Source organism: Saccopteryx leptura, chromosome 2, assembly GCF_036850995.1.
Source record: "Saccopteryx leptura isolate mSacLep1 chromosome 2, mSacLep1_pri_phased_curated, whole genome shotgun sequence".
In the NCBI taxonomy this organism is placed as follows: domain Eukaryota; kingdom Metazoa; phylum Chordata; class Mammalia; order Chiroptera; family Emballonuridae; genus Saccopteryx; species Saccopteryx leptura.
Genome location: NC_089504.1, coordinates 369,225,073 through 369,239,294, shown reverse-complemented (window position 1 = coordinate 369,239,294; position 14,222 = coordinate 369,225,073). Strand labels below are relative to the sequence as shown.

At 54.0% G+C, this 14,222-nt stretch overlaps 1 protein-coding gene across 2 annotated transcripts in view; it reads left to right on the top strand.

The window, feature by feature from the left end:
• The window catches only part of KIRREL3 (kirre like nephrin family adhesion molecule 3), a 546,205-nt gene that overhangs the window by 491,455 nt on the left and 40,528 nt on the right, over positions 1 to 14,222 (top strand). For both annotated transcript variants that reach the window (XM_066365207.1, XM_066365206.1), the window contains exon 5: positions 11,792 to 11,949. In XM_066365207.1, the coding sequence (XP_066221304.1) occupies positions 11,792 to 11,949 (158 nt within the window). The remainder of the gene's footprint in view (positions 1 to 11,791; positions 11,950 to 14,222) is intronic.

The following is a 14,222-nucleotide window of genomic DNA, read 5'->3' as shown; positions in this document are numbered from 1 at the left end:
CATTTCTCTTGCCCAAGGAGATATGTCTGAAAAAATATTGCTATGAGAAATGTCTCAGATTTTATTGCCTATGTTTTCTTCTGGAATTTTTATGGTTTCATGTCTAATATTTAAGTCTTTAATCCATTTTGTGTTTATCCTTGTATATGGTGTGAGAAGGTCGTCTAGTTTCATTTTTTTGCACATATCTGTCCAATTTTCTTTAAGTGTTGCTCTTTTTTAAATTTAGGACTTGTACTTTTTCAAAAAAAGGGCTCAGATCATAAAAGAATGTGATTTTTTTTTGTCTTAGGATTCTAGTTAATAGTAGATTCAAAATTTTTGCATAAAGTTGAAAGGTAATTTAGGGGTTTTCTGGGATTCTCAGAAATAAATTTTTCTGAGAAAGCACCTTACTTGTTCCCTTCCCTCCCTGGAGCGCAGCTATCGGCTTCCGGCTCTCCCTGACGACAGGCACACCTGTCCCTCCTCACAGGGCCTTTGCCCTGAGCTGGGCGACTCTTCGCTCCACTCTCCCCTTCGCTCTGCCTGTTCCTCCCTGTGCGCCTCTCCCTGCACTTCTCACAGCAACTCTCTCCTTCCGTCTTCCCTTCTCACCTTCACCCACGCGCCGTGTGGAACAAATTCACATTTTCACATGAAGAAGTGGTGTTGCTAACCTCTCATTTTAGAAGCAGGGCGCTGGAGTTTCCCATGTTTATTTTTTAAACCCCTTAATGAGGTGACCCTTTGTGGGCACCCTCAGTTTCTGCACAGACATCTAAGGTTCAGAGGTGGATTAGGGTTGGCTGAGGCCCCAGGCACAGAAGAAAATACTGGGCCCCTTAGAAAAAGGAGAGAGGGAAAAGAAAAATACGTGTTAACCATATTTTTAAATAAATTAAAAATATTATGTACTATTAATGTTAAAAACTGCATATATGAAACCAAACTTGGTGTCATTAGAAAGAAGTGTAAAGTTGGGGTTTTGCAGGGCCCTTCAGAAGTCGGGGCCCAGGGCGCACACCCACCATTAAATCCGCCTCTGCTGAGGCTCCAGGTACCAGTTGGGAAGATCTCCTTTGCCCTGGCCTCCTTCCTCTCCCGAGGGAACGCCACCAAACGCCTCCGGGAGGTTCTCAGCCAGATGGGGAGCTTGCAGCCAAAGCAAGCAAATTGGTTCTGCTTTCTACTTCCAGACCCGCCAGACACCTCCAGTCATGCCAGCCTCTGCTGGGTCAGGATGGCTTCCTGAGAGCTGGGAAAGCCACGCGGGCCAACGAGACGGGGCTCCTTCCCATGTGGCCTGTGGCACCGACGTTAGCAGTGGTGGCTGGGTGCGCAGAGACCTGAGCCAGGTTCCACTACTTGTGTGACCTGCCTCAAGTAGACTGAGCATTCTATTCCTCACGTTTCCCCATCTGTAAAATAAGGACACTACAAGGGCCACAGCTTGAGTTTACCATGAAGTTTAAGTAAGTCAATGGCAGGGCCAATAGGTGAAGGGGATTAAAAGGTACAAACTTGTAGATACAATGCAAATAAGTGACCAGAGGTCATGCACAGCACAGGGAATAGAGTGAAAAATATTGTAATAACTACAGAGTGACAGATGGTAACTAGACTTACCATGATCACTTTGTAATGTATAAAAATATTGAATCACTATGCTATACACCTGAAACTAATTTAATATTGTATGTCAATTATAATTCAATTAAAAGAAACAAGTGACAGCCCACGCCACCATGCTCAGCTCCTCCAGGCCCAGCCAAGCTGACTAGGAGAACCTCCAACCAAGTCAGAGTCAGAACTAGCTGAGAGCTTTGCACGGCGCCGTGGGCAGGCTCATATGTGCTAGTCACTAGCGCAAACACGCCAAAGGGCTCTCACGTGGTCCTGTGGCCGCCAGCACAAGAGCTGAGCTAGAGAGAGCAAGTCCCATCCTCAGCAGGACAGCCCCTCCCAGGTGACCCAAGGCCGGCACTCACACCCTGTGCTTCCCACCCCCTCACCTGCATGTTCAGACACACACACAGGGACACACCGAAAGAGACACAGGGGCACACACATGTGCACACACACACAGGGACACACTGAGACACACATGTGCACATAAACACAGAGACACACAGGGGCACACACATGTGCACACACACTGAGACACACATGCACAGACACACGGGCACACACAGGCACATACACACAGGAACACATTGAGAGAGACGCATGGCACACACATGTGCACACATGCACACACACACACACACAGCTGTTGGTGAGAGGCCCTCTGTCTGGCGCCCCTGCCACCACTCTGTCCCTTCCCTCTGCTCTGAGTATGTCCTGTGATTTATTTGTCTGCTCAGGAATAGTGAAACATCCTTCTCCTCACAAGTGGCTCCTCACTGATAAGACAGCTCAGGCCCTTTTTTTTTAAAGATTCTTTTTAAATTTATTCATTTTAGAGAGGAGAAAGAGAGAGAAAGAGAGGGGGGAGAGGGAGACAGAGAGAGACAGAGAGAGACAGAGAGAAGGGGGGAGGAGCAGGAAGCATCAACTACCATATGTGCCTTGACCAGGCAAGCCCTGGGTTTCAAACCGGCAACCTCAGCGTTCCAGGTCAGAGCTTTATCCACTGCGCCACCACAGGTCAGGCTCAGATCCTTTTTTAAGGTTTAATTTGAAATAAATAGAATACTCACCCTTCCTAATTTGACGAGAAAACAAGTGACTTTGTGTGCCTTTGTCCCTGACAGCATCTGCCCCCTTGCCCTCCCCACACCCCACACCACCCCGGGCCCTCCTCCTAGGAGACCCCTCCCCCGCCCACCTCCACTGCCTCCTCATCAGGGCGTGGTTTCATGGGTGCTTCAGAGCAAGGTGCTGACCTGCCAACAGGGGCCGCCTCAGGGCCCAGAATGAGAGCTGAAACAAGCCATCTGACCAGCCTCCGCTGCTTGTTTGGGCAAGTAACTTAACCACTGTGCCTCAGCTCCCTCTCTAAAACACGCATAGTCATTGTATCTACTGTCTATAGGGCTGCTGCGAGGATTCAATGATGACTTTAGTAGTACTGTAAGCCCTAGCAGTCTCGTTGCCCTCTATCAGTGTTAGCTATCAGTCATAGTATTACTGCTGTTGTTGTCTTACTACTTCCAAGGCAAAGGGCTGGTGGAGAAATGCAGAGCGGCATTGAGCCTCCTGCTCTGGAACTCAGGGAACCGAAACTGCCCGCAGGTCAGTGCACGTGGGCTGTGCCGAGCGCCAGTGTCGAAGGCCCAGCACAGTGCTGAGGGAACCAGGGCACTTGGCTTCCGACGCAGTAGCTCAGGCAAGGCACCAGGCGACAAATATTTATTAAGTGCTCACTGTGAGCCAGACACCTAAATGCTCGGATAAACAGAAGAGAGAACGTGGCATGGGCCAGCCCTCCGGGAACTCATGCTAAGGGGCAGCCGATGGCAGTGACATCAAGGGCCACGTGAGCTTGTGGAAGTCGCACAGGGTCTTAGGGTAGAGCGGAGGCTGGACAAGGGAGGAGAGGGGCTGAGATTGAGAGAGGGCTTCCTGGAGGAGGTAACAATCTTAAAGAGTGGCCAAGAATTAATGAGGCAAAGGTAGTCTTTGAACTGACTTGAAGAGATGATGGGATTCTACTGTAGCTCATTAAGACTCAAGGTCAGGACATTCCCAGCAGAGGGAACTTCATAAGCAAATGCACATAGTTCTTAAAGGGAGGAGAACAGGGCAGTCCAACCCAAGCATAAGAAGAAGAGCTGAAGAGAGAAGGCCCAACCGTAGAGACCCTCGGATGCCCTCCAAGCTGGGAAATCGGTTTCTGGCCTGGAGCAGTGGGGAGCCGGTGAACACTGTCAGTAGCAGAGACTGAGCTTCCAGAATAGTCACCCTGCCACACCGGAGGTAGAGAGCATAGGGTGGGATGGAGAGTGCGTGCTGTGGGTCCAGTTCTGAGACACTGCCGCAGCCCAGACAGTTGAGGGGCCAGTAGAAAGTAGTTTACTACTAAACATATCAATTAGCTTTTGCTGCATAATAAACCACCTCCAAACACAATGATTCTGAATAGCGATTGACTGGGCCCAGGTGAGATGGCTCATCTCTGTTCCCTGTGGAGCCAGTGGGCTCACGCACACCTCTGCAGTAATGGCCTCCTGCTGGGCAGAGGGGTGGGAGGGAGAGACCAAGCTAGGCGGGGCAGCATGGGGTCACCTGGGGAACCTGTGCAGACAAACCAGGGGAAAGGAGGAGGGAAACCTTACCTTCCCACAGAGACAGAGCACCGCCTCCTAAGCCCCAGGCACTCTTTCCACAATCTTTCAAGGGAATGAGCCCCGTCTGCTTAGAGAACCGGCAACATACAGCATCCGTACAACACTGGGCCATTACAGTGTCAAACAGTCAGCAAATGGCAAGCGAATGGGTCCTTGCTTGGGTGGGTGAGTGGCCAGACTTCTGTGAACACCACTGTGGGACAGTGTGGAGGAATGAGGGAGAGTGCTGGGTAGCAAAACCCAAGCAAGAAATGGTGAGCACCTGAGCCAGGGCGACTCTGGGGATGGAGTGGGGAGACACATTGGAGGGAGAGTTCAGAGAACTTACCAGGATAGTTAACAAGGCAGGAGGAAGGAGAATCAAATCCAGAAAGGGCTGCGATTCTGGCTTCAGTTGTTGTCCAATGGTGCCATCCCCCACAGTAGAGATACGCAAGTTTGGGATTGATCAGCATACAGACATTGCTGGCATCTAAGGAAAGTGATGTGCTTCTCCGTAGACAGTGAGTGGAGTGGCACGTGCCAGGAAGAGCAGGCTCTGGGGCAGACCACAGCTGCGGTGGGAAGAAGGCAGAATGTGATAGCCAGAGCAGATAGGGGAGCACAGAAGAGGATCCCGGAGGCCCACTCAGGATCTATCTATACGTTCCCCACCTGGTCTTGTCTTCTGAGTACTTATCAACATCCAACAATATATTATGGATGGATTCTTTATAGTCTATCTCTCCACTAGAATATAAACTCCACGAGGGCGGGCTCTTTGTGTGTGTGTGTGTGTGTGTGTGTGTGTGTGTGTGTGTGTCCCCATGCTTCAAACAGCGCCTGGAACATAGTGGACACTCAGTATGAATTTTCTGAATGAATGTTGAGCATATCCTTAAAAGCCGTATGCCCCAAGTCCCCCAAGTCCCCCAAATCCCCCAAGTTCCCCAAGTCCCATCTTTACATTCTGCGGTTCTGCACTTTGGCCAGGAGGTGGCGCGTCTATGTGCGTGAGGAACAGAGACTGATTTCAGGTGTCTCAGAACCTGGGCAGAGGACAAAGCTAGCAAGGAGTGGATCTGAACCACAAACATCATTTGCCCATTCCCATAGCAGACACCTCTCAAGCACCAACTGTCTGCCAGGCCCGTGCTCCCTCGCCCTCTGAAAGTCCCTCGGCGGGGTCTGATGCCGCCGGCATAGGCAGAGCCGGTCCCAGTACTGGGATAATGATCAGAATGCGAGCAGGAGGGGTGATGGAAAGGGTTGTGAGGGGCTGCTGCCACGTCAGGGTGGCCTGTGAGCTGCTCTGACTCGAGCAGAACAAATTACAGGGTCAAACAAACCCGGGTCTAAAACCCAACTCTACCAGTTACCTGCTGTTGCTGCCAAGTACTACCCTCTCTGAGCCTGTTTCCTAATCCATAAAACAGAGATCCTAACAGTTTCTGTTTTGAAAGAAACTGAGAATAAAACAAGAGGAACCTTGGCACAGTGCCTTTCACATAGCAAAGAAACTACATATCATTCTAAAAATTAGACACGACCACTGTTTTTATAGCCCTTTGCAAAGCCTGCCCGCATTCTCCGTGTCATAAAAGGTGATTCTCGTAATAATACTGCCCGTGTCTTTAGTACCCGACTTGCCAGACAAGAGGGCCAAGGTTAGCAGATTATATAACCTGCCCACAACCATACAGCTTGTAAAGTAATGGACTAGACCAGGTTCTGCTCAGCAAACATAATGTGAGATAGCTCCCGTGTGGCAGGCACTACTCCAGGTGATGGGGACCGAGGAAGGACGACACTGCGGCCTAGGAGAGACAGACATGTCAGATCACTGCCATGGAGCAGGTAGCCCTGAGGACGCCCAGGGCTGAGGGGCCATAGACAAAAGTCACTAGGTTCAACCAGGAGATTCCAAAAAGATCTCATGAAGAGGGCAGCCTGTTAGCTAGGTCTTGAGGGCTGGGGAAGGGAGACCCAGGAGAAGGAAAAAGAGAGCTCCAGCATTCAGGTCAAGGAAATGCCTTGTGCGGAGGAACCTGTTATGAAACGAGATCGCTGCCTGCAAACCCAGCATCTGGTGGGTCATCTAGGCCCTTTCTAACCTAACCCGGGAAGGTGAGGAGGGAACAGAGCAGAAGGCTCAAGGCCCCATGGGTTCTCTCATTGTCCAGTGAGCCTTTCCTTCAAAGTGCTCTTCAGTCTGTAATTACTCCTAGGAGCCCCTGAGCAGGCTCTTCCAACACTGCTGTCATACGGCTCACCCGGGGTCCGTGTTCAATGCCAGGCCTGGTGCGGGAGGTCCTGGGGTGCCGCACCAGCAGCTGCACTGGTAGCAAGCTCCTAGGTAACAAGGTGCTACAGGTCCCTCTGGGCACACAGCACACAGCACATGGCACAGGCTTGCGGAATGGCCTCCTGGAGGGCAGGTTTTCTCAACCGTGAGCTGCCCAGACTGTAGCATTCAGTGGCTGGATGGAGGAAATGAAAAGAGAAAGTTTGGGGGGGAGGCAGGAACACTGGGAGCAGGGCTGCGGCTGGAGCCCTGGGATGAAGGGAGATGCTGAAGGTGTGAGAGGTGCTGGTCAGGCTGCCCAGAGGCCTGGCGCCTCCCTCCACTGCAGCCAGTTCTCATTCCCAGAGCTCCCACCCACCTGAGTCCTGGGGGCCTGGGACTGAACGCTGATGCCTAACAGCAGAGAAGGGTAGCGCCCGCAGTGAACCCGCTCCTGCCCCTCAGCCAGGTGTCTGTGATCGTCACCTTGCTTAGCCTGCAGCCTTCTTCCCAGCCCATGATCCAGATAAATCAGACTGAGGTCTCTCCTCGCCCAAGCCAACCGGGGCTACCAAGAAACAGGCTGAGAAGCACCCACCACAACCACCAGGCCTTCCTGCCCAGGCTTCTCCTCTCCGAAATGCAGGAAGCAGCCAGATCCTGAGTTTCACACCATAGAGAGTTCCAGCCAGGGCCCAGGGGCTCCTCCTCTCTGCCCACACCCAGCAGTCCCTCATCCACCACCCAGCTCTATTCACCCACACACACACAACATAACAGTGCCAACCTCAGGAGGAAAAGCCAGGGGAGATCCCAACCTGGGATCTTTCCTTTATTCATCCAACAAATATTTACTGATCACCTGCTCTGCCTCAGGCACTGATCTAGACATGGCAATACCGCAGTGACCCAGACAGACAGGGTCCTCCTGTGTCGTCAGGGAGCCCCCTTCCAGGGAAAGGAGACAGAGCAGATGAGCCCCCCAGTGAAGAAGATGAAGCAGGCGGTGTGAGGAAGAGCAGCCGAGGGGCTATGACGTGGCCGCTCCACGGATGTGGATTAAAGCCGTGCCCACGTTTAAAAGGCAAAACCAGCACAACAAGGCTGTAGAGGACAGCACTGCAGACAGAGCAGAGCCAGGGCCAGGCCCAGTGCCGCCAGAGCTTGGCTTGTTTAGCAAACAGAAAGGCCACGAGTGGCAGCGATGAGGAGTGGATAGCAGTGGTCCCAGAGGCAGGCCAGGCTGGAGGAGCAGTCACTCGCAGTGCAGATTGTGTTCTGGGCAGCCTGCGAGGTCTGGAGCAGAGTGCACTGAGAACACAGGTGTGGGGGCTGAAGGAGCCTCGTTCTGCCCCCAGAGAGCTCTGTGACAGACACGTGCTCTGCCGAAGTGCCACCAGCACCTCTCAGCTGTCCCTGGCCAACAAAACCTCCATGTCCATGCTGGTACCCCTATGGGGTACCCCTATGGGATATCCAAGACACCAACCATCCAGGCCCCCATGACACTGCACAAGGCCTGGCACCAGCAGAACTTTCCCAGTTTGTCAGGATGAGGTTGGTCAACTCGGCAACGAAGACCAAAGAATTACGTGTTTGATGCCCTGCTGTCACTGGACTCAGGGGCTATGCACAGGTCCAGAGGACAGTCAGGTGCTGACCCTTGGCATACACTCTAGCCCAAGGCCTTCGTGGGAGCACTTCTCACAGACAGCGATGGGGCTGGTTATAGTGGCTCTATGTGACTGTGAACCATAGAATCTCTTGTTTCTATAAAGTGAGATAAAGACCCTCGTTCCATAAAAACCATGACAGCTCTACCTGCAGCTGGAGTCAGGGTGCTGTTCTCAGGCCCATGCCCACCCTGCTCTGCCCCCGCTCATGCTAACGCTGGCCAGATGCTCATGCTTTCCGGCCTCAGTTTCCTTTCTGTGAGTGCAGCTCTGCGCTGTATCTCCCTGCCCGCCTCCCCACAGGAGCTCGGTGCCCTGGACAGCAGAGCTTGGGGAAAGTCCTCACACGGTGCCCCCATGTGGTGGCCATCTGCAGGGCGGGTGGAGAGCAGCGCTGAGCAGGGAGGGAGGTCCCCAGCTGCCTGCCCAAGACCTGGGTGCCAGGAGAGTCCACTGCACGTAGCCAGCCACCTTTGTGACAGAGGAGCCCCGATCCACGTGATCTGTAGTTTCATAAGCAGTGCCGAGAGCCAGCCGGGGCTCGGCTCACACCGGCAGCCGCTCGTCCGAGGCGGGGTGCTAGCTTCCCCAGGCCCGCTTCCAGCCCTGGGAACCAGCTTCTCCAGGATCCACTCGGGTCCATCCCCAGGCCTCAGTCACCCAACAGTTAATGCATTTTTCTGACTGACAACAATCACACCACCAAAACAGTCAACTATTTTTATCTGCAGATTAATCACAAAAGGCTAACATTTCCACCTTCCCTGTGATTAAAAATTAGGAGACAAACTCTGTAGTGGTTCAGGATAATAACCAATCCTGCGAGGGCTTCATGAATAATGCATCTCCAGGCTCAGGCTGCCCAGACCACCCCCCCTCCCAGCCCCGCAGCTCTGGGCCCCTCTGAATGGAGAGGTAACGAGTCGCCCTCCCTTACACGGGGCTGCAGCTGCCAGAGCGACTGTTGATTTCTATTCAGCCTGTGGGCCCCCAAACAAACTCCCTGCTCATGCACCCAGCCCCATCTGCACCCCGCCCCCCGCCCCATCTGGTGTGCAGCCAGGCGAGGGCCAATCAATAATGCATAGCTACATGAATAACCGGCATGATAACCACTTATTTGGGAAGATGTAATCAGGACCCATTCTGAAGGTGGGTGTTTGTGTGAGCGTATGTGCGCCAAGTGTGCACCCAGCTCGGCCCACGCCCCTCTCCCCCATCTTCACTCCTTCATCCGGTGTTCCCAGTGCAGCACGGGGAGCAGGCCGGCAGGACGCCACCCACACTGCCGTCCTTCGTTCTTGGAAAGGCCTCCTCAGGCTCCATGCTGCCGTCGCAGGTGTTCTGAGCCTGAGTGAAGGCCCAGGGACAGTTGGTTTTTGAACTTGGTCACACAGTGGAGCTTTGGGAGCTTTCAAAGCTGCCGCTGCTTGGGGTCCATCTCCAGAGACCAGGTTAGTGGTCAGTGTGGCCATGATTGTCCTGTCCAGAAGATTGTACTGTGCAGCCAGGGCTAAGAATGCCAGTGCTGGAGAGAACGTGCCAAGTCCCTTGTTGAACTTGCCCACTTTATATCTGAGGGAACAAAGCCAGCAGAAGGGACTGCCTTTGCGGCTTCACCCCTGACGGAGGGCACCCTCGCCGCTCCACGCCACTGGGCTTACTTACTCATCCCTGAATCTTCGAGTGGTTCTTTCCAGCCTTCCTGGCCCTTAGCAAGCTCAGCGGGAGCACCTCCACCCTGGACACTCGGGGAGAGAGCTGCCTCCACAGAAGGAAGGGGGCAGGAGCCCCGCCCCAGCCTCCCTGCTGGAAGGAGCCCACATCCCCTGGAGACAAAACTCCTTCAGCAGCAAATGTAATGCCCACCCTCATTGACGAAAAGCCCTCATTAGCCCCCCTTTGCTCTCAAGCCACACCCTACACCCAGGAGGCCAGTGGCACTAATGAGGGGGTATCAGGTGGGCGGGGTGAAGGGGGTGTCTTGATTGTCCAGCCCACACCCACCATCTGTGCCCAGGCCCCCCAGAGAAACTAGGCAGGGTTGGATGAGGCAGACTGCCTCCCTGGGCCAAGATCCCAGGAGCAGTCCCGCGGCTGGTGATGACATCTCACCCCGAGAATTTGTTTTCCTTCAGGATACGGAACTTGGGGTTGGCACTCACTGGGCTGCAGCTCTGAACCAGGCCTCCTCAAGCCATAGGGAGGGCAGAGCCCCAGCTGAAGGTGTGCCCAGCGCCTCCTGGGTGCACTAGGAGAGCCGCAGATGTGGGAGGCCGTGGGGAGGAGGGAAGCCCGCAGGCCGTGGGAGCGTGCCCTCGGGAGGGTGAACAGGATGGCAGAGCTCTGGGTGGGCACCAGCCTGGAGTGTCTGCAGCTGCTGGGCCACCTTCTTGGGACACACAGCGCAGAAGTTTGCCCAGGGCCTGGGGGGAAGGATGGACTTTCTCGGGCAGCTAGGGTCCTTGTTTGAGGACCCTCGCTTATCACTCAGTTAGCCCTTTGTTACTCACTAGCAAACACGCAGTCAGCCCTTCCCAAGCCTCCAGAACTGACTGACCCAGACCCTCCCAGGAGGGGAACAGCAGGGATTGCTCAGGTGGTCTCCAGGGAGATCTGCCCCTTCTGTGGTTTGTCCAGGCAGGGGAGGCAGGGAGCCTCAGAGGCCTGACGGCTTCCATGTGTCCACAAGCACGCACATCACAAGAGGCTCTATGCCTCTGGCCAGTCGTCGGACTTCTCTGGGCCTCTTCTCCAAATGATGATCACGTAGAATCATAACTGCCTGCCCTGCATCCCATGGTCATCATGGGGATCAAGGGGGTGACTCCACTGGAGTTCGCAAATGTTTATGGACCTTCCCCCAGGCCTCAGGCTCTGTGCAGGACTCCCCATCCTGCGCAGGCGCTGTGGGACTCCCCATCTCCCAGGAGGAGCCACCGGCCTCAGACCAGACCACTATAGCTGGAACCGCTCTGGAAGGACCAGGTGCTAAGGACATGCCAGGGGTTGCACAGCCCACTGAACGCTGCCTGAGTCTTGAAAGGTTTTCTGTCCCCTGTCCCCTGAGAGAAAAGGAGCGGCCAGGGCTTCCAACCCTGGCTCTGCCACTCATTGGCAGTGTGGCCTTGAGCCAGTCTCTGAGCCCTAGTTTCTGGATGTCTGTAATTGGGATAATAATAATGTTTACCTAGAAAGATTGTTGTGAGGACTAAATCAGACAACAGATGTGACAGCTTTGTTTTATGAGAAAAAGAAGAAGTTAAAAGGAAAGAAACTACAGCTGTTACAGCTTTGCTCCTCCATCCGTGAGCAAGGTTAAGGACGCCTGCCCTGTCCCCTCACAGGCACGTCCTGAGCAGAAGATGAGACCATGATAGGAACACACTCGGCAAATAAGCATGCAATGCACATGTCCCGGATTACTGCTGTAGTCGTCATTGTTATAATACAAGGGGATTATATGTTTTATTAAAGTATGATAATTATTGTTTGTCATCGGTGCCATAAAGTTCACCAGCTCAGCCGCCTGGCTGGAGGGGCAAGATGCCCTCAGCCTGACCTCTCTCCTCCTCTCTCCACAGTGCCACCCGATGACCCCGTCATTCTGGGGGGGCCAGTGATCAGCCTGCGGGCAGGGGACCCCCTCAACCTCACTTGCCACGCAGACAACGCCAAGCCCGCGGCTTCCATCATCTGGTTGCGGAAGGGAGAGGTCATCAACGGGGCCACCTACTCCAAGGTGAGGCCCAGAGGCAGAAGGGCAGGTGGTGGAAGGACGGGTGGGGACGGCATGGGGAGGGTCCAGCTGTCCCTGTCCCTGCAGCTCTTGCTCTCCCTGTGTGTACATCTTTCTGACGCTTTTGTTTCTGTCTGTCTCTCTATCTCTGTCTTTCTCTGTCATTCCTCTCTCACGCCATGGCTCTATTCCCCTGACCTTCTCTGGCTCTCAAGGCTGTGTAGCTCTGTCTGTCTTCCCCCCCCTCTCTTTCTTGGGGTAACAGCTGGCCTTGGTGAAAACCCTAAAAGTATAGTCAGAGGAGGAGATGGAGAACAGAAGTAGCCAGGCCCAGGGTTGCCAGATAAAACAGGGTATGCCCAGTTACATTTGAGTTTCAGATAAACAATAAATAACTTTCCAGTATAAGGATGTCCCAAATGCTGCATGGTGCATACTTTCAGGCCATACTTACATTTAAAAATTATTCAGTTTATCTGAACTTCAGTTTTAACTGAGGGCCCTATATTTCTATTTTCTAAAGCTGGCCACCTTTCCAGGGCTGCCAGGAAGACTGTTAGGTGCTTCCTGTCCTGGGTGCCTGGCTCAGGTGAAACCCTCACCAAGCCGTGCACCCTGCTCTACCTGCCCACAGGGGCGCTTTTTCCTAACTCACACAGAGTACTATGAGCTGGAAGTGCCCTGAACTGCCCCCAGTATCGGCTGTGTTGTTTCTTTTCTATATTTTATGATGCTTAGACATCTGGAGGCCTTCCTGTGAGGAGGGACTGCCCTTCCCAGGGTTAGATAATTCCGAGACACTTGCTGAGAACATGCCCTTGATATGCCTCCCCCACAATCATGGGCCTACCCTCAACGTGCTTTCAGCCTCCCTCACCCCTGCGTCCTCCCGCCCTACCAAACGCAGGCCGGTCACTAGCCCGAGAGCCTGGAGCTTGCCGGAACGATTCAGGCTATCCAATCCTGAACCGACGCAACTGTTCACCCTGCCTGGGGGCCCCAGGAAAACGACAGTAAATGCTCGCAGCCTTGCCTTTTTCCCTGCTCCCACGGCCTCCTGACAGACCCCAGTGCTGCCCATGGGGCCCCTTGTCTTCAGGGCTGTGAATAACAAACTCCCCTTTTCAATGGCAGCCGTCTCCTGACCTGCTGGCCTCACCCTACCTGAATAAAATCAAAGTCCCAGGTACATTTTAAAACAGCACCCACCAAACTCCACCCGGGAGACTGTGAATGGAGTTGCAGACAGGGTTCCCGGACCACAGAGCCTGTAAAGATGAGTGAGACCTGGAAGGATGGACGGTCCCACTCCCTGATCTACAGGTTGAAAACCTAGGTCTGACAGGGAGAGGCTGCCCTGCTCAGCTGACAAGCAGCCAGAAACCATGGTCTCTTTCCCGGGAGCCTCTCAGGCCCCAGACAGATAGGCAGCTGCTCAGAGGCTGCACCAGGGGCTAGGGCAAGCCAGCACCCCCAGGCTCTGAAGCTGGAGGTTTAGGCCTCCAGAACTCCGCTCTCCTCTCCTCGTGGCTGCAGAGTTGGCGGTACACCACCTACTCCCCAGTCCCCACCCACCCCGGCCCCTCTGCCAGGGTCCTTAGAAAGATAAGCAAAGCCTTTATCATCAGTGGAGGATGTGAGGTACCCTATCTCTTCTCTGAGGGGGTGTCCTTCCTGTCCAGAGCTGACCTCCCCCTCACCAAGGAGCCAACCCTAGGCCTGCTGACAAAGGTCCCCACTGAGAGTGTGGTGCCAGAACCCAGGACAAAAGCCTTTCCTTGGGCTCAAGTTCCTGCAAGGGCAAGCCGCCCATTGAGAGATAAGTCCTCACTTAGGTCCTGGGCCGGAGCCACCCTGTCATGTTATGAAATACAAAAATATGACACAAGAAGTTTATCCTCCGGCTGAGGATAAAAAGGAAGGAAAGGGTGTTCCTTCCAGTCAGGGCATCTGTCCAGTCCCTCCTTGAAGTTAGGCCAGTGTGGCCTCTGCCAAGGTTTGTGTCCCACGAGGGACTTCACTGCCTGGCGAAGAGAAAGGTCAGAGTCACCTTGCCAGAACTGTGCAGGGCCCACCTTGCCACCTTGCCTCACACCGTGTGTGCTACTGCAAACCAGAGCAGGGAGGTCGTGCTCCACCCTCTGCCCCCCCAACCTGTTCACACCCTCCCAGCCTGCGGCAGAATGACCACACGGAGCAGCGAGGGGCCTGGGTTCCGGTCCCCGCTCTGTGCAACCCCAGGGGAGTCACTCCCTGGGCCTCAGCATTCTCACCTG